A 20,194-nucleotide genomic window follows, 5' to 3' on the forward strand; every position below is an offset into this window, starting at 1 on the left:
AAGTAACATTTTGGGTAATATGACAGATGTCACGCTTATACATTAACCATTGGTACCATAAAATATCAAATAATGGCTAAGGACTTTAAAATAAAATAGAAAAGAGTGCTCCATTATTACTCACTGCTTTAATAAACCAAACAAATTACATACTTAATGCAAATATTTTATATATATATATATATATATATATATATATATATATATATATATATATATATATATATATATCAACATTTCGTACATAAACTAGAACAATGCGACTGTCGCCAATATGCCTCCGCATAGTCCACCAATAGGTAGATGCCATCGTTCACTGTCCTAAAAATAAACAAGTTTGATTTAAATCCCTTCAGCTGTTCTCAAGTATCACATTTTTACCAGACATGGACAGGTTTCACATCGATCGGTGAAGCAGTTTCAGAGAAGGGATTTTTTTAAATATCGGCTTTCAAGCTAATATGGCTGCCACCCCACATGCCATATGACCTTAAACAATGTATACTCGACATATGCATGGGTAGGGGATCACGTTTGTGAAGTGTCACGTTGATCGGATAAGGTTCGTTTTTCTATCCAAGATGGCTGACAAACCACGTGACCTACGACATCATAATTTTCAAACTATATGTAACAGTGCTGTTGGATGATATTTGTAAAATTTCGCATTGATAGGGTGCGCGGTTTCAGAGATAATTATAATTATTTAGTATTTTCCTTCAATCCAATATGGCTGCCAAACCATGTGACCTATGATGTCATAAATTTAATATTTCAATACAAATGGGTCATAGATCAAATGTATGCAATTTCAGATTTTTAGGATAAGGAATTCGATTCAAACATTTTTGCCTGTTATACAACTTCACCTATGATATCATTATCATGCTTTTGTTCCCCATTTGGGAGTACTCGAGAATGTGCCAAGTTTCAAATTTTTCCATTTGGTGGTTTCCATGAAATAATATTATAATTATTTGTTTTTAATCCAATATGGCTGCCATACCACGTGACCTATGACATCACAATTATCATAAAAACATTCTGCATGGTGTCACTCCTACCCTGAAAGTTTTGTCTCAATCGGACATACGGTTGCTGAGAAAAACGAGGGTTAGCCCGTACGGACGGACAGACGGACAACCCGAAAACAGAATGCCTCCGGCGACTTCGTCGGTGGAGGCATAAAAATAACAATTACCTTCTTACATGCTAAGTTTCACGACTCAGCGAGTTCAAATAAAGAAGTCGATTTCGACAAAAATGTGGCAAAAAATGCAATAAACTTTGCACAAAGAAATATAACTCTGGTTTTCCAAATGCAATTTTGAAAAGTGTTTTTAAAATAAATAATATTGCAACAAACATTATGGGTTAGTTTTAGTGGAGGAAAACGATTCTGACCTTATTTAGCGGATTTGGAAGCTTATTTTATCCAGAAATAGTGTTTGAAACTGAGCTTTTCTGCTTCTTTTTTCGCTCCAATTCATTTACGGTTTGGTTCAATTTCACATTCCGACCATTTTCTGTAATCACATCAATCTCCGGCACACCATGATATGACTTGTTTAAAAATAAAAAAAATAAAAATTCATAACCCGAACCGTACCCTAACCCTTATTTTCAGTCAACCTCAATGTATTTGTCCGATTTGACATTCCAACCATTTTCTGTAATCACAGCAATCTCCTGCACACCATGGTGATTTGTTTAAAAAACAATAAAAAATTAATAACGCTAACCGTACCCAAACCCTTATTTTCAGCCAACCTCAATGTATTTGTCTGATTTGACATTCCAACCATTTTCTGTAATCACAGCAATCTCCTGCACACCACGGTGATTTGTTTAAAAAACCAATAAAAAATTAATAACGCTAACCGTACCCTAACCCTTATTTTCAGTCAACCTCAATGTATTTGTCCGATTTGACATTCCAACCATTTTCTGTAATCACAGCAATCTCCTGCACACCATGGTGATTTGTTAAAAAAACCAATAAAAAATTAATAACGCTAACCGTACCCAAACCCTTATTTTCAGCCAACCTCAATGTATTTGTCTGATTTGACATTCCAACCATTTTCTGTAATCACAGCAATCTCCTGCACACCATGGTGATTTGTTTTAAAAACCAATAAAAAATTAATAACGCTAACCGTACCCTAACCCTTATTTTCAGTCAACCTCAATGTATTTGTCCGATTTGACATTCCAACCATTTTCTGTAATCACAGCAATCTCCTGCACACCATGGTGATTTGTTTAAAAAACAATAAAAAGTTAATAACGCTAACCGTACCCTAACCCTTATTTTCAGCCAACCTCAATGTATTTGTCTGATTTGACATTCCAACCATTTTCTGTAATCACAGCAATCTCCTGCACACCATGGTGATTTGTTTAAAAAACCAATAAAAAATTAATAACGCTAACCGTACCCTAACCCTTATTTTCAGTCAACCTCAATGTATTTGTCCGATTTGACATTCCAACCATTTTCTGTAATCACAGCAATCTCCTGCACACCATGGTGATTTGTTTAAAAAACAATAAAAAGTTAATAACGCTAACCGTACCCTAACCCTTATTTTCAGTCAACCTCAATGTATTTGTCCGATTTGACATTCCAACCATTTTCTGTAATCACAGCAATCTCCTGCACACCATGGTGATTTGTTTAAAAAACAATAAAAAGTTAATAACGCTAACCGTACCCAAACCCTTATTTTCAGTCAACCTCAATGTATTTGTCTGATTTCACATTCGGACCATTTTCTGTAATCACAGCAATCTCCTGCACACCACGGTATGACTTGTTTTAAAAAACAATAAAAAGTGAATAACCCGAACCATTGAGTGTTCATAACCCTTATTTTCGCTCTAATTCCTTCAGGTTTGGTCAGATTTCACATTCCCATCTTCAGACTGTGATATGTTTTTTTTTCTCCAAACAAAATCAAATATGAAAAACCCTCATCGTAACCCTATCAACACGCTGTAGTTTTCATTCCCGAGACGCTATGATACTCAGATTTTAACACTTCCTCAAGGTAGCATTTGCAGTTAAGCAGACCAAATTTTGAAGTTCTAGCTCAAATAATAATGCAGATGAAAGGCATCATCTTAGTCAATCAGGAGCGAGATATAATTGCTTATTTTAATTGTTTTTTCAAAACACGTAATCATATTTTTTGTGTTTACAAGTGCAACGATGTAAAGTTTGGTAATATCTATGTTTATTATACATATTTTTTCAACATAGTTTAATCAAAATCGCTTAAGGCAGTGTATAAATAGATGGCTCGTTCCCAGTTTATTTTTTACACTCCAAAACCTCATTCTTATAACCGTACGGAAAATGTAGTTTTTTTTTTCGGGGTTATCTGCAGGATTGTTGAAATCTCTCTGTTAATCTTTTATAATCACCTGGGAAACCAATTGGGTTTTGGCAGGAAACCAATTGGGCCTGATTACTGTACGTTTGGGTTCTTGCTGCTGTATACTAAAAGCTTTACTATGCACTTTTTATTTCTACTGTACCCTAAAAGTTTTACTGTACACCAAAGTTTGCTGGACTCGGGCCAGAATCAGGCCGAGTCCGAGTTCTTGGCATTCAAGATTCGAATCCGGGTCCTGAAGAGTCGAGTGCGAGTCCTATTCCTCCAAAAAGTGGACTCGGGTCGACTCAAGTCAGTCCAGATGCAAGTGCAACATCACTGCTTTGAAAAAAATAAAATTATACACATGACAAGTTTTACTTTTTCCAATTTGTCAGTAACGGTGCGACCAAGGCAGTTTATTGGCCAAGGTCAAACTGGGTGGTTTGCCATTACCTTCCCAGCCTTGCTTTGTCCATGTCCATGCTCTATCCTTTTCAATGCTGAATGTCAAGAAAGCAGCACTACCATTTGTGAAGTCTTTGGCATGACTCGGTCGGAGTTTGAAGTACTGACCTCCCAGACTCTGAGCGGACCCTCTAGCTATTACATCACCAATTATGGTTGTTAACATGTAAACAGCCTAAAATGTGCTCATTTGATAAGATCATAGCTTCATTTGAGATGGTGGTGGGAGGTGGGGGGTTGGGGGGAGGGAGGAGCATGGCAGCTGGATATATCTTTATTCTATTTAGATAGAGTTCAGAGGGAGAGGGGCCGGAAGGACGAGGGAAGGGAAGGGGTGGCGTAGAAGTCCAGAGGGAGGGTGTTGGGATGGGAGTAGGGAGGGAAAGGGGTGGGAATTATTAATACTTACTTTTTCTAGTTATTAGTACTTTCACAAAATTCACAACTATCTGGTCCTGAAAAACAACTCTGTGGACTACTTTCGCCAACCTTTCAAGACCGCTGTCATCGTCGGCAGGAACCACACCATCCTCGGGACCTGTAGCTCCACTCACCACCTCCCCAGCCTGCATTTTACCGTCTGTCGAACAATACAACCACAGCACACACACACCAATACAATACAATTCAATTGACAGTTCAGCATCTTCCATGCACATGAAAACCGTTTCTTTGGTTAAAAGATGCATTTTTAGCTCACCTGGACATTAGTCCAGTGAGCTTATGCGATAGAGCAGTGTCAGAGTAGGTAAGTCAGTGAGTGAGTGAATGTGCGAGTGAGTGAAATTTAAAGTCAATCGGATGAAAATTGACGATGTTATGCAATCGAGGCCTTTGACCTTATGATCAAACAAAAACCAATTGCTTTCCAGTTTTTGATTTGTGAACCAATTAGTGATCCAACATGCAGATTCTTAAAATTTCAGGTCAATCGGATGAAATTTGAAGATTTTATGCAACCTTGACCTTCGACCATTTGATCGATACAAAAAAAACAAAAAAAAAAACAATCGGCTTCCAGCTTTTGATTGGTGAACCAATTCAGTTAGCCAAATTACAAATTCTTAAAATTTCAGGTCAATCGGATGAAAATTGACGATTTTATGTGAAGATGACCTTTGACCTTAGACCAAATTATCAATTTGTCTTCTCCATGTTCTCATAATGCTTTGTTGAAAATTTGATGACAAAAGCTCAAATGGTACAAAAAAAAGTTAAGGCACAGACACACGCACACACAGATACACACGCACACGCACACACACACAGAAACGCACACAGAAACACACACACACACACACACACACACACACACACACACACACACACACACACACACACACACACACACACACACACACACACACACACACACACACACACACACACACACACACACAAACACACACAGAAGCACACACACACGAGTATAGAAAATGACAGGTTGGAAAAGTTTATTCGAGGGCACTGAATTCCAGTCTGAAGCATCGGCCGAGCATCAGGTGTGCTTTTATCTCTTTTAGTTACGAGACGTCCTGTCGATGTAAATGAACACTCGTTTTACTCTGCACACATTGCACATCAGCGAATTCCACCTCCTTCCACCTTGTACGTATTGTTCTTTTTTTTTTTAACGCTTCTGTTCACCGCCCTTGAGACTATTTGAAAACCACCGTCTGCAGTTCAAATTTGAAGAGATGTAATTACTCTTCTTTTGGGTCTCCTGAGTCCTCGGGGTCTTATTGGTCCCCGGGGTGTTTTTGGTCCTCTGGGTCATTTGGGTCTTTTGGGTACTCGGGGTCTTTTGCATCCTTGGGTTTTTTGTGTCTTCGGCGTCTTTTATGTCTCTTGGGTCTTCTGATTCCTTAGGGTATTTGGGTCATTTGAGTATTTTAGGTTATTGGGGTCTTTTGGGTCCTCAGTCTTTTGGGAGATTTGAGTCTTTGGAGGTCCTCAGGTATTTTCGGTCCTCTGGATCTTCAGGGTATTTAAGAGTCTTTGTGGTATTTTAGGTCTTTTGGATCATTTGCGACTTCAAAGGTGTATGCTGCATGTGTGAGAAGTAATATGATTTATGGGAGCGAGACATGGGTAATGAACGTAGAGCAGCAACGAAGGTTGGAAAGGGTGGAAATGCGAATGGTTCGGTGGATGTGCGGAGTATCGTTGAGAGAGAGGAAGACAAATGATGAATTGCGAAAGATAATGGGAATAGAGCCTGTGATGGATGCTGTGAAGAGAAACAGGTTGAGATGGTTTGGTCATGTGTTGAGGAAGGATGAAAGTGACTGGTTGAGAAGAATGATGGAAATGAATGTAGAAGGAAGTAGAGGACGGGGAAGACCGAGAAAGACTTGGCTAAAGATGGTGGAAGAAGAAATGCGGGCAAGGGGGTTAACAAGGAGAGATGCAGAAAATAGGGCAAAATGGAGAAGATTGTCATGGGGACCGCAAGGCTAACCCCCGCTCTAGTAGGGAAAATGGCTGTTAAAATGCATGTTGTTGTTGTTGTTGCGACTTCAAAGTATTTTGGGTCTTTAAGGGTCTCCGATGTATTTTGGGTCTTCAGGGTCTTCGGGGTCTTTTGGTTCTTCAGGGTCTTTTCCGTTTTTGGGTGTTTTTGGTCTTTGGGGTATTTTGGGTCTTTTCAGTTTGTGGAGTCGTTTGGGTCCTCATGGTCTTTAAGGGGCTTTTGGTTCTTCAGGGTCTTTTCCGTTTTTGGTCATTTGGGGTCTTTGGGGAATTTTGGGTCTTGGGGTCTTTTGGGTATTTTTGGTTTTTAAAGGTCTTTGGGGGTATTTTCGGTCATTTGGGTCCTTGAGGTCCTTGGGGTAGTTTGGGTATTTTGGGTCTTCAAGGGTATTTTGGGTCTTCAGGGTTCATTAGGTCATTGGGGTCTGTTTGGGTCTTCTTCTGGGCACTTGGGGTCTTCTGAGTCCTTGCGGTATTTTGCGCAGGAGTCTTTTAACCGGTGGACACACAGTTATGTTCAAAGACTGCCCATTAAAACCCCACTCAAACCCCTTATAAAGTGCTACTCAAAGCCTTTAAAACCGACCATTATGAAGGGGGACAGACAAACAAATACACAAACACACTTTTATATGGTAAATATATGGATGTATTCTAAAACAGCAGTGTCTCACTGTCTGTTCGTCCGTCCGTCCGTCCCTAAACTACTCCCTCAGTTTTAGGGCTAGCCCCGTCAAACCTTCTGTCGAACGTTTTGGGGTCCCAGCAGATGTTGTAAGATAAGTAAGCAGGTTTCATAAATTCCTCAATAAAATTATGCTTTTGAAATTGGCTCGATACCGAGCTGCTCCGAATCCGAAAGTGAACAGATGATGACAATGGGCTGGTTTGACAATAGTTCAATACAATCATGATTTAGCAAAGTATTTTGTTGTAGTATTGTTATGAATTTGGGGTAGGGGGAATATCTAGATCTAGGTAGATCTGTGTAGATATCATGCTTCGTCTGTCGTGGGTAGCTAGAACCACATCGATGTAAATAAGTAGAGGACCTGTAGCCCGTATGTCGGATTAAGTGCGTCTTCGTCCCTGCCACGAGGGGGTGGGGCATGTTAAGTAGTTGTAGGGAATATGCTAACTCCAATGTGTGTCGTTCCCTCTGTGAACATCCCGGTGTCCCTTATGACAATACACCCCATAGACATTAGATAGGCCCATTAGTGCACCACATTGATTAAATCCCCCCCCTTACAATGACTGACGATAAAACAAACCGGAAAGACAAGCAGGAGGCGGCCGCGTACAACGGCGCCATGGAGGACAAACATCGTGCAAGGCAAGCAATAGCCACACCCAGGAGAACGTGTGATTGGTCGGGGAAGGGACAAAAAGCTTCCCCGTGTTTGGGGGTAAGGAAGGTGAAGGAGCGGCACACTGATTGGCCACCGACCGATGACACCTCGGCCAATCAGTGAGAAAGGCACGAACATTCGGCCAGTCGGCGTGGAGGGCGCGAAGGAGGACGCAACAAGCGACGCGCTGATTGGAGGAGAAGCGCCGGTGACATCAGGGCCCGGGCGGTAAAACTACGGGCAAGTGGACATTTTGCCCTTCTCGTTCCTGGATCCATCCTGCCCGGATCTCCGTCTCGACTTTCGCCTCGCTTTGGTTTCTGCCTTTCCCAGACCTTCCTTCTGCCATTGCCTTTCACCCCGTTTGGACCATTTCCTTTTACGAACCGCGAATTACCTGCTGGACGACGAACGTTGGAGCGCCATGGATTCTCCTCCCTGGCGTTCACGTGTGAGCGAGGCTTGCAACTGGAGCGGGCGAGACTGGGGCGAGCGAGTGGAGTGACCGGGGCGAGTGGACGTAAATAAACTTTAAATGCAGCTTGGTCTCGGCTATCTATAGGGTAATTTTGTTTTGATCGGACAAACCTTAGTTAAGTTATGGTAAAGAATGTTAAAATGTCTGTAATTAGGTCATAACCTTTGTAATTAGGTCAAGGTCAAAAAACTATGTCAACACCACATTCTTTCAATTCACATTGTTGATGCAAAATTTTATTCCGAAAGTTCCAGCCAGCTCCAAGAAACAGCTCGGAAATTCGGAATGATGGGAGTGCGGGAAGGAAAAGAAATAAATTTGAAGAGGTTGAATCAAACATCTCACACAGGCAAGGTGCACGATAGGATAGGGCCGACTAATAAGCATTCCTCGATCACACCTTTTCATTGTGTAATAGGATAGGTCCAAGTAATACAGGTTCCCTGGTCCCACCTTTTTCATTGTTGATCTTTTTGCTGTAAACCTCTTTTGTTAGCTGTATCTCCACGGCATCATCCTTCTCACTTCCAACCCCAGAAAATATATCCTGCCAAGAAAACAAGTTTTACATATCAAAAAATACCTAGTTTCACATGGGACAACAACAGAAGTTCAGCATAAAATGGGCCAGCACGTACGCACACGCACACCTTTTTTTTCATTTCTGTTCCTCACAATTTTGTCTCTCTCTTGTTCACACGGACACATATATGTATATATATATATATATATATATACTAGCAGAAGTACCCGGCATTGCCGGGCGGGGGAGGGGAGGGGAGGGGAACGGGGGGGAGGGGAGGGGAGGGGAACGGGGGGGAGGGGAAGGGAGGGGAACGGGGGGAGGGGAACGGGGGGAGGGGAACGGGGGGGAGGGGAGGGGAGGGGAACGGGGGGGAGGGGAGGGGAACGGGGGGGAGGGGAGGGGAATGGGGGGGAGGGGACGGGAGGGGAACGGGGGGGAGGGGAGGGGAGGGGAACGGGGGGGAGGGGAACAGGGGGGAGGGGAGGGGAATGGGGGGGAGGGGAGAAGAGTGGGAGGGGGAGGAGGGGAGGGGGAGAGGGGAGAAGAGGGGGGGATGGGGAGGGTGAGGGATGGGAGGGGGTGGGAGGGGGGTGGGGTGGGAGGGGGAGGGGGGGGAGGCAGAAACAGGGACTTCGGAGGCCGTTCGTCGGACGGGACTCGGAGGGGAGGACTCCGGGACTCGGAGGGGAGGGGGGAGGGGGGAGGGGAGGGGAGTCCTCGGAGGGGACTTCTAGCAGAAGTACCCGGCATTGCCGGGCAGGGGGTGGGGAGGGGAGGGGGAAGATGAGGGGAGGGGAACGGGGGGGAGGGGAGAAGAGGGGGGGGAAGTACCCGGCATTTCGTGTATAAACGTGAGGAAGAAGAGGGGGGAGGGGGAGGGAGGGGGGGAGGGGAGAAGAGGGGGGGAGGGGGAGGGATGGGAGAGGAGAGGGGTGGGAGGGGGGAGGGGGAGGGGAGGGGGAGGGGGAGGTGGAAGGGAGGGGGAGGGGAGGATGGAGGGGGGAGGGGGAAGGGGGAGGGAAGGGGAGGGCCAGTCAACAATGACGTTGCAGTTCTCATGGTCGGAGAGCAGCACAACAATCGCGACATCGTCCTGAATCTTCGCAACAGCACGAAGCGGATTTTGGAGACTCACCGATCCTGTGACGCCCTCCAGTACCGGCGTTGCCGGGCGGGGGAAGGGAGACCCGTACATTCCCAACCCGTACATTCGCCCTCTCGACTCAAGCTCACTCGGACAAAAGCCTCGCACAAATTACACCGTGAAGGCCCAATGGCCATGTCTATGCTACAAATCAAGTACATGAGCGAGTCGGGCGCACTGAATTGAAAATATATAGAACGCTCATACTCCGTGAAAAGTGAAGCTACAATATTTTTGAAAAATTTCATTGGTTGCTAGGAGACGGCAGCATGTAAAAACCGTTTGAATATTTGCAATACAGTTTGATCCAGAGGTAAGTGGTATGGTCTTGCTGGTTGGTGGACACGATATGTGTAAGGGAAATTATTTTGGTGTCCTGTATCTGGTCGTGCTAGTTGGTGAACACGGTAAATTTAAGGGAAATGCTTTTCTGTCATTCTTTTGAGTGGTTGCTTCTCCTTCCCTGTATTTTTGTTCATTTTATTGTTTTTTTCCACTCTCTTGAGTTGTGGGCCTTCCTTGAGTGGTATTACATTTGTCATCATCATCATCATTGGAATGTCTGTTGTAAAGATATGGACATCAAGTCCGTATCTTGACGCAGAGAGCATCAAGCACCATCTTTTTATACCAGGCAACGGCAACGCACTAACGCAGACCTCGCTCGGCCCCGCCCACAGCAACCTCTCTCGGCCCCGCCCATAGCTGCCTCGCTCGGCCCCACCCACAGCGATCTCACCCGGGCCCGCCCACAGCGACCTCGCTCGGTCCCGCCCACAGCGACCTTGCTCGGTCCCTCCCACAGCGGCATCACTCCGCCCTACACGGCACGGCCCTACACGATATATTATCTATCTATAATTCCAGTAATCTCTGTCTGTACGTTTGTACGTCTGTTTGTCTGTGACCGCTGTTTCTCGACAACCACGGGTCCGATATACTTTTAACTTGCCAGGTATATTGCTGGGGACCCGAGGATGTGCCTTTTCAAGGTTTCATATTAATCGGACAATTACTTACCGAGCTATGTCCAAAAAACGATTCAACCAATCAGAGAGCAGCGAACGATCGCGTGTGCCGAACGTGGCGGACACACTCTGCCTCGGATGGCACATTTGAGAGCGTATTCATTTATTTCACGTTTGCAAACTATGTTGGCGTTAAACTATGTTTTAAAACTAATAAAACCGAATTTGCGATTCATTCGCTTTCCTGCGCGTTTGTGCACGCGATGGCGATTTCTTTACCAAACTCCGGAAGCCGTTCGCTTTGGACCAAACCATTGCATGTAAATAGAGGGGGGGGATTGTCACCGTACTCGCAAGCCGTTCGCTTTGGACCAAACCATTTCATGTAAATAGAGGGGGGGGGATATAATTTTAGATATAGATATAGTACGGGCAATGCCCTAGTTCGTACAATGCCGGGTACTTCTGCTCGCTGAAAACAAATCTATGTGAAACATGCTAAATCATGCTAAATGCTAATCATGCAGAAGTACCCGGCAAAAACGCAATCGCTCTGAAATACGTGCGAACGCGTAACTGAGTTAATGGCGGCAACGAACATCACGTGATCGCTCTGAGCGAATCAGCGCGCTGCTCTGCTACCGGTCAGATTCCGGTCATAATATTCCACGCTGAGGTAAAAATATGGTTTAAAAATATTATGAAATAAATTTTTAGGTCAGCCATGTTCTTCCCAGGCTCAATGGCCATGTCTGTGCCAAATATCAAGTACGTGAGCCTCTCCGTTTAGGAGTCGATCGGTAACATCACACACACACACACACACACACACACACACACACACACACACACACACACACACACACACACACACACACACACACACACACACACACACACACACACACACACACACACACACACACACACACACACACACACACACACACACACACACACACACACACACACACACACACCTTTGCAAACCAGAGATCGGTTTCTCTCTGCACTTTGGTTTTTCGATCTTCATAATCAACCAACAGAGGGTTTTCCTCCTCTTCTGTGACACTTTCTCCATCATGTGACTCTGCCCTGAGAAAGATCATTGAAAAAAAACTCATCATGCAAGTAATTTCCACAATCTTCATTTAACAGCACAAGATAACTGAGTAACTAGATACAAATTCAGGCCCAACAAGGTAGTTATTGGGTACAGAATAACAGGATTAGAATCAGACTGGAGTTTAGTATTGAAGATTGGATGAATGGTGCGGAGAGTGTTTGATTGATGAAGAGGAAGCACAGCCCCATGGAGAGAGAAATCTTCATTAGCATTTGATAGATAGAGAGTATTCGGCTGTTTCAGAATATGAATGCCGTTCCAGCGTTGGTGCCGAGTGAAGTAAAGTGGAGGGATAGGCATGCCCACCATCGAGCTACTCTGATAGCGAGTCAGGTAACGCCATGTCACCTCATCACAGCACACGTCTGATCTCCTCCCAGGAGAACGGACAGTTAATGACGTTAGGTGTCTGGGAGGGAAAGATTCTTTTATTTGGAAGGCTTTAGAGGGGCAGAAGATAGGGATTAGTGGGGCACTTAGGTATCGGGTCGCTTTAAAAAAAAACGCATATGCCATCAATTCCCCTCGGAGTTTATGGCGTGATGATGTCATCGGTGAAGTGGTACTCCAGACATAATTGGTTGAATCAAAATCCCTATCCAAACTGATCATACATCTGATCTATTACCCCATGTGAGTGACGAATTAAATTTATGTCATTGGTCACGTAGTCTGGTGGCCATATTGAATTGAAAATAACAATGCAAAAAAGATCTTCTCCAGAACTGCAAGGAACAGTCATGGGGATACAGTTTGAATGTTTTCATATTAATCTTCATTGATGCAATTTAACCCTAATGTGCACACAAGTGGCTGTTAAATATCCCTATTTATAAAGCAATCAATGATCAATAAAGCTATGGATAATGGCAACGTATGTGACATAATAGGATGCATGGATTATACAGGTATATGGGCCATAACAGTAGTGTGGCCAGGTAACCATGGTATTTTTGTTTAGAATGAGCACGTGAAGCGAGGCTCTGTGCTCCACTTTTTGAATGACTTCATGTGGTTGTCGACGAGGGTGGGGAATTGTACTGGACGTTAAGTGGAGGCAGACTTCCCGCTGCTCCCCCTTTTGGACACAGACTCGGGTGAGTCTGAAGAAGGATGGTGAGGGTAGTGTTGTGGGAATGACTTCTAGGGGCTAACTTTGCATCGGATAGGGTAGTGATCTCCCATATTGCATGTATTACAATAAGCGTGAAGTAATTTAATTGTGACGATACGAGTCGGTTATGTATAGAAAGATGTCATCCACCCACCCCAATATTTGGCTAAAACTGCCATCCATGGAACCCCCTTTTTAATGTTGATAACTTTGTAATCTGTCTTTTATGTGCCTTAGAATGTTCTGACAGGCCATCAGGTCCAAGTTTAGGTGGGAAAAAACACCTCTTTGATCCCGACTGAAACCGAGGAGGATCGTCAAGTGGGAGTGGTGGGGGAAGGGAGAGCAACCCACTTACTGAACATCCAAACCAATAGCGGCCAAGCAGGTGGGGCTAAGTGCATCACCAAAGCGGGACGGGACAAAAACTACAAGGTTGGTGTAAGCTGCGGGGGTGGGGAGAGGGCAGCAGATGCCCGGGAACCTCACCGAGGAACCTGTACGCGGACTGCCGCGTGTTTCCCTCTTCCCACTTTCCTGCTTTTGCTGCTGTGGTCTCCACCATGCCCCAGCAGGCAAGCCGCACCCTCTCCTCTTCATGCCAGCATAGATATACGGCACAGAATGTGCCTTGCCTGCTCTCGTCTGCTGGGGTCAAGTTTCATCCTGCCAAACAAGGCTTGCGGTATTTCAGTTCTGTCTAACTCCATCTTGTCTATCTCCTGTGGTATGAAAGCGGCCTTATGAGATTAAACGAGAGCTTCCAGGGAAGCAGAACTCAACTGAACTGACTGGACAACTTTAAAGTAGGTCAGTTGTCTGTACTAGATTTGACTTAAGATAGCAACCTACCTTGTGTGGTAAGAGAGTCACACACCAAGTTTGATCAAAATCCATAAATATTTGTGGACGTTTTAGGGCCACAGACACAGAAAATCATGTTTGGTTTAATTAATAGATATTGCTTCACTTAACACTTAATTGTCCTTTTTTTGAATAAATATCACTCGATTGGCCCCCGCCACCCAAAAAACGGCGATTTGATTGCTCATGTGACTGGCTACGTCATCGAGGGAATTTTTGTTGCTGCTGGTAGTTTTTAATAATGATTTTGACTATCAGAAGATTCTTGGTCAGGCAGTTTTCATTGCGTGCTGAGAAACCTTTCCCTCGATTACATCACACAGGTGACATCATGAATGAACATCACGATTTTAGGGGCGGGACTCCACTAGCAGCTAAAAACTACCAGCTGAAATTTTGCACACTTCTTCCGCTTGCTGAGAGCGACATTGCATTAAAAATTCAGGTCGATCCATGCAGTGGTTCAAGAGTTACAAGCTTTTTAACATTTAACTTCCATTATTTATTGCGGCCAAACCATGTGACTTATCAAAACTTCTCAAGCAACATTGAAACATCCCCCCATGAGGAACATTTGTGTAAAGTTTCCACTCGATATCTCCACAAATTATGGAAGTGATACCATTTCTAGTTTGAGCTTTAAAACGTCATAACTCTGAAACCATGTGTCGGATGACATCGTGCTCGCTGACTTTTTTGTTCGACATGGGTATGCGAATATGCATGCCAAGTTTGGGCTCGATCCGTTCAGCCGTTGGAGAAAAATGGTTTTTTGTGTTTTTTCACGGAAAACAAGATGGCGGCCGAAACATGTGACGTATGACTTCGAAATTTTTTGCAATCTGAGTTTTTTTTAACTAAGCATGTGGGAAAAAAATCCCATTTTCGGGGGTGAAAGTTTTTATTTGACGAATTCTAACCTCTTAACGTTAGCATTTTTAATACACTCGATACACATGTCTTTTGTTCCCATTGAAGAGTTCTTTAGAATGAGCCATTCCTCAAATTTTTCCATTGAGCCGTTTCGGAGACACAGAGGGGAAAAGTTGAATTTGTTTTACAAGATGGCGCCCACACCACGTGACCTATGATGTCATAATTAGTATTAAAAAATATAGGAGCCGAGACGATCATTTGATGAAAATTTCCTGTCAATCCGACCAGCGGTTGCTGAGAACATTAATTATGAGGTTTTTGGAGGTGCAAAATAGGGTGGAAGAATAATCATAAGAAAAACTCTAGCAGTAATAATAGGTTACTCTCCATTTCATGGAGAGTAAACCTAATAATATCCCCCGCCTCCCCCTCAAGGGTTTTTCCTCCTCGTGTATGAATGAATACATATGAAATATGAATGAAAGGCCATTTTTCACCTCTAGAGCGGGGGTTAGCCTTGCGGGCCCCATGACAATCATGGTTCCCCTTTTGAGGCAATGTTTTTTATGGCTGGATGCCCTTCCTGACGCCAACCCTTAGTCGCCTCTTACGATGTGCAGGGATATGGTATACCTATTCTAAATCGGAGTACACACCAGGTTCATTCATCCCAGCAAGCTGGTACTCAATTTGCCTACCTCGGAAGGATGACAGGCTGAGTCAACCCCCCTGGCGTTAATTCAGCGATCGGCCGGGATTCACACTATGATCCGAGGATCCCAAGCCGGCACCCTAACCGCGAAGCCAACACGAGGCTATGTTTATTGTAAACAAAACGTTAATGAGACAATGATAGATACGAGAACTCTCGTCCCATTCCGACTTTCGCACACCCCCCTCCCCCCCCCCCCCCCCACCCCCAGGTGACGTGGTGTTAGCCCCACATCGCTTGCAGAGACAGTGTTCACCCCATACCCTTTCTCATAATTGTACCAGTTTAACACCCATAACCACTCACTCTTTGAACTTTTGCGCATGCGCAAGATTGGAGGTCACACCTTTTCGAAGCTGTCCATGCGCTCACGCTTTCGAAGTTAAGTAATTTTTCACAATTGTGTTTTTGTCGAAACTGTATCTATCTTTCGGTGTGTATACCTAGTGTGTCTTTAGTAAGATTCTCGGTGTTCATTTTTCATACATGTATACAAAATCGTCGGTTAATTCGTGTCGCGCATTCTGAGGCCGAGTAGGCTACCGTGTCCGACCTTGAGGCTTTGTTTTTCTCTCAGCGGTTCGTCGATTGCGCTGCAATTAATTTCGTTCTCTGTTTTTGTCCCAGTCTTTCACCCTTCCTTGTTTAAAATCTCAACTCAAAAAAAAAAAAAAAAAAAAAAAATTCCTTCTCTGTTCTTATTCGGTTATTCGTTGTTCTTATTTGTTCGTTCGTTCTTCGATCACGTTGTTCGTGATCACGTGATCACGTTAATAACAATAATAATACATTTATTTTATATAGTGCTTTTCAAGAAGCCCAAAGATGCTTTGACAGAGTACAAAAAACAAGTGCAAAAAGACAAAAATCAATAGGTAAATAATCAAAGCAAAAGGAAGGAGCAGGAGAAGAGATAGTCAGGGGTTAAATGCTGTGGGTTAAATGTTGAATGCAGTGTTGAACAGGTGGGTCTTGAGTGATGTTTTAAATGTGGTGAGTGAGGAGGAGTCTCTGATGGTGTGAGGTAGTGAGTTCCAGAGGGTGGGAGCAGCGATGGAGAAGGCCCTGTCCCCCCAGGATCTGAATTTGGTCCGGATGGGGGCGGGGGTCAGGAGGTTGGTACCAGCAGAGCGGAGGTTGCGGGTGGGAGTGTGTCTGGAGAGGAGGTCAGCCAGGTAGGATGGGGCCAGGTTATGGAGGGCTTTGTAGGTCAAGAGGAGGATTTTGTACTGGATTATCTGGGGGTTGGGGAGCCAGTGAAGCTTGCAAAGGACGGGGGTGATGTGGTCACGGGTCCCGGAATGGGTGAGTTGACGGGCAGCGGAGTTCTGAATGTATTGGAGTTTATTGGTGATTATTGAGGGTGAACCATAGAGGAGGCTGTTGCAGTAGTCCAGACGGGAGGTGATGAAGGCATGGATGAGGGTTTCTGCAGCCGTGGAGGAGAGGGATGGACGGAGACGGGCGATGTTTTTCAGGTGAAAGAAGGCTGTCTTTGTGATGTGTTTAGTGTATTTGTCGAAGGAGAGGGTTTGGTCAAAGATGATGCCAGGATTCCGGATGCGAGGGGAGGTGGATACTGGGAAACCGTCGATGTTGAGGGCAAAGTTATGGGTGGATTTGGTGAGCGTTTTTGGGCCAATGATGATTATTTCAGATTTATCACAGTTAAGTTTGAGGAAGTTGATTTGAAGCCAGGATTTAATTTCAGTGATGCAGTTTGTCAGGATAGAGTGGGTGGCGGTGGAGATGGACTTGGTGGAGATGAAAAGCTGGATGTCATCGGCGAAGCAGTGGAATTGGAGACCATGACGGCGGATTAAGTGACCAAGGGGGGACAGGTACAGGATGAAGAGGAGGGGGAAAAGAACTGAACCTTGGGGGACACCTTGGGGAGGGGAGCAGTGGGGGATTGCGGGTGCAGGATGAAGAGGGGGCCAAGAACTGAACGTTTTTAACGTTGTTAAAAATGTTTAAACTTTCCCCTGAAGAACTGTATTCTGTCGTATATTATAACACCTTTTTCTTCTTCTTCTATAAAAGGATGCTTTCGACTTGCTCACCAAATCTATTCATTCCAAAAAAAAATTCCATCTCTTACAGTTCCTTTTTTCTACATTCCCGAAACTCTCCTGCACTCCACCCCCTCCTTCAGCGTTCTCAAACGTATTTTTGACTCGAAGGTCTCAAGAAAGTCATGTTGCAATAAAAGTTCGTTTCCCATTAGTTGTTTCCAATGAAGTTGTTTCTTGGGTTTGTTGATCTGCAGAAAGCATTCGATAGGGTTCCACACGAAGTATTGACATGGGCATTGAAGAAGTTAGGAGTGGAGGAATGGTTCATCAGAGTAGTGATAGAAATGTACAAAAGAGCGCGCACAGCTGTAAGGACGAAGGACGGGAACAGTGGTGAGTTTGAGGTGAAGGTGGGAGTGCATCAGCGGTCGGTACTAAGTCCACTACTATTTGTAGCTGTGATGGAGATGCTGGCTCAGAACGAAAGGAGGGTTTACCGTGGGAGTTGTTGTGTGCAGTTGACCTGGTGTCGATTGCGGAAAGTATGGATGGACTGAAGGAAAAGATGAACAAGTGGAAGGAATGTATGGAGACAAAAGGTCTGAAGGTGAATATCGGAAAGACGAAGGTGATGGCAAGTGGTAAAGCATGTGGTGAGTTGGAAAGAACTGGGAAGTGGCCGTGTGCTGTGTGCAGGAAGGGTGTCGGAGTGAACTCCATTCAATGTACAATGTGCGCTGAGTGGGTTCATCAAAAATGTCGTGGTCTGAGAGGGTCATTAACCAGTGTGGCAGCTACATTCAAATGTAAGGTGTGCACAGAGGGAGCTGCAGATGGAGGAAATGTTGAGTTGGATCTTGGAGACGGCATGAAGCTGGAAGGTGTGAAAACATTTTGCTACCTCGGAGACATGCTGAATGGAGAAGGTGGATCAGACTCGGCAACGGTTGCAAGAGTGAGATGTGCATGGAAGAAGTTTCGGGAACTGAGTGGCGTGCTGATGAGGAGGGGAGTGTCGTTGAAGCTGAAGGGAAAGGTGTATGCTGCATGTGTGAGAAGTGTTATGATTTATGGGAGCGAGACATGGGTAATGAACGAAGAGCAGCAACGAAGGCTGGAAAGAGTGGAAATGCGAATGGTTCGGTGGATGTGCGGAGTATCGTTGAGAGAGGGGAAAACAAATGATGAATTGCGAAAGATGATGGGAATAGACCCTGTGATTGATGCTGTGAAGAGGAACAGGTTGAGATGGTTTGGTCATGTGTTGAGGAAGGATGAAAGTGACTGGTTGAGAAGAGTGATGGAAATGAATGTAGAAGGAAGTAGAGGACGGGGAAGACCGAGAAAGACTTGGCTAAAGATGGTGGAAGAAGAAATGCGGGCAAGGGGGTTAACAAGGAGAGATGCAGAAAATAGGGCAAAATGGAGAAGATTGTCATGGGGACCGCAAGGCTAACCCCCGCTCTAGCAGGGAAAATGGCCTTAAAATGCATGTTGTGTTGTTGTTGTTCGTTTCCCATTAATAGTACACTTTTCAAAATCTAATCTCACCCCTCCCCTCCAAATCTTCCCCATCACCCCTTCCCTCCAAAACTTCCCCATCACCCCTCCCCTCCAAAACTTCCCCATCACCCCTCCCCTCCAAAACTTCCCAATCACCCCTCCCCTCCAAATCTACCCCCTTGCCCCTCCCCTCCAAATCTTGCCCATCACCCATCCCTTTCAAATCTTCCCCCTTACCCCTCCCCTCCAAATCTTCCCCATCACCCCTTCCCTCCAAATCTTCACCATCACCCATCCCCTCCAAAATTCCCCATCACCCCTCCCCTCCAAATCTACCCCCTTGCCCCTCCCCTCCAAATCTTCCCCATCACCCATCTCTTTCAAATCTTCCCCCTCCCCTCCAAATCTTCCCCATCACCCATCCCTTTCAAATCTCCCCCCTTGCCCCTTCCCTCCTAAACTCCCCCCACACCCCTCCCCTCTGAGACTCTCCCTCGCTCCTCCCCTCCTAGACTCCCCTCTCACCCCTCCTCCTCAAAGCGTCCTCCCCACTTCTTCCCCCTTCCAACTTTCACCTTCATCTCCCCCAACCTTCTGCCTCGCTCTTCCCCCTCCTCAAATAACACCTCACTGTGCCTCACCCAATCACCATCAAACCTTTTGTCCGCACCATTCTTCCCTTTCTCCAAGCTATTCTGAAATCTCTGACACACCTTCAACAGCTCTCCCTACCTCTTCCGACTCTTCCACATCTTACCCTACCCCTCCCCCCCCCCCTCCCCTGTTCTGTATCCGATACTCCCCTTTCCTCTTCATTAACGGTATGGACCTCAAACATCCGGGGCCTTCGCTCAAACTTGACTGATCTCTCCATACAGGTTGCTTCTGACAAACCAGACGTGATCTGCTAAACAGAAACTTTCCTCCTTCATGATGTCTCTGATTGCTTGGTATCTCTCCCAGGTTACTCCCTCCTCCGGTATGATAGACCTGAGCCTCGTCCTGGAGGTGGGGTTGCTATCTTCATAAAAAAAACTCTTCCTCACTCACCATGCACTGCCCTCTCTCCACCTCACCCCCAGGACTACCTTTGGCTACGGCTTCCCCTTCGCTCCCACCTTTTGTTCATATGTGTGTTGTACCGTCCAGCAAACAGTGATGACTCCATCTACATCTCGCTGTCTAATATGGACCAA

General features: G+C 45.0%; 1 protein-coding gene across 1 annotated transcript in view; it reads right to left on the reverse strand.

The window, feature by feature from the left end:
• The window catches only part of FTSJ3 (FtsJ RNA 2'-O-methyltransferase 3), a 134,937-nt gene that overhangs the window by 18,027 nt on the left and 96,716 nt on the right, over positions 1–20,194 (reverse strand). Inside the window, exons 14-16 of the mRNA XM_078779544.1 lie at positions 11,769–11,883; positions 8,604–8,697; positions 4,338–4,428 (exon numbers count right to left, since the gene is read on the reverse strand). Coding sequence (XP_078635670.1) covers positions 4,338–4,428; positions 8,604–8,697; positions 11,769–11,883 — 300 coding nt within the window. The remainder of the gene's footprint in view (positions 1–4,337; positions 4,429–8,603; positions 8,698–11,768; positions 11,884–20,194) is intronic.

Source organism: Myxine glutinosa, chromosome 6 (assembly GCF_964187855.1).
Source record: "Myxine glutinosa chromosome 6, kmMyxGlut1.1, whole genome shotgun sequence".
Taxonomy (NCBI): Eukaryota; Metazoa; Chordata; class Myxini; order Myxiniformes; family Myxinidae; genus Myxine; species Myxine glutinosa.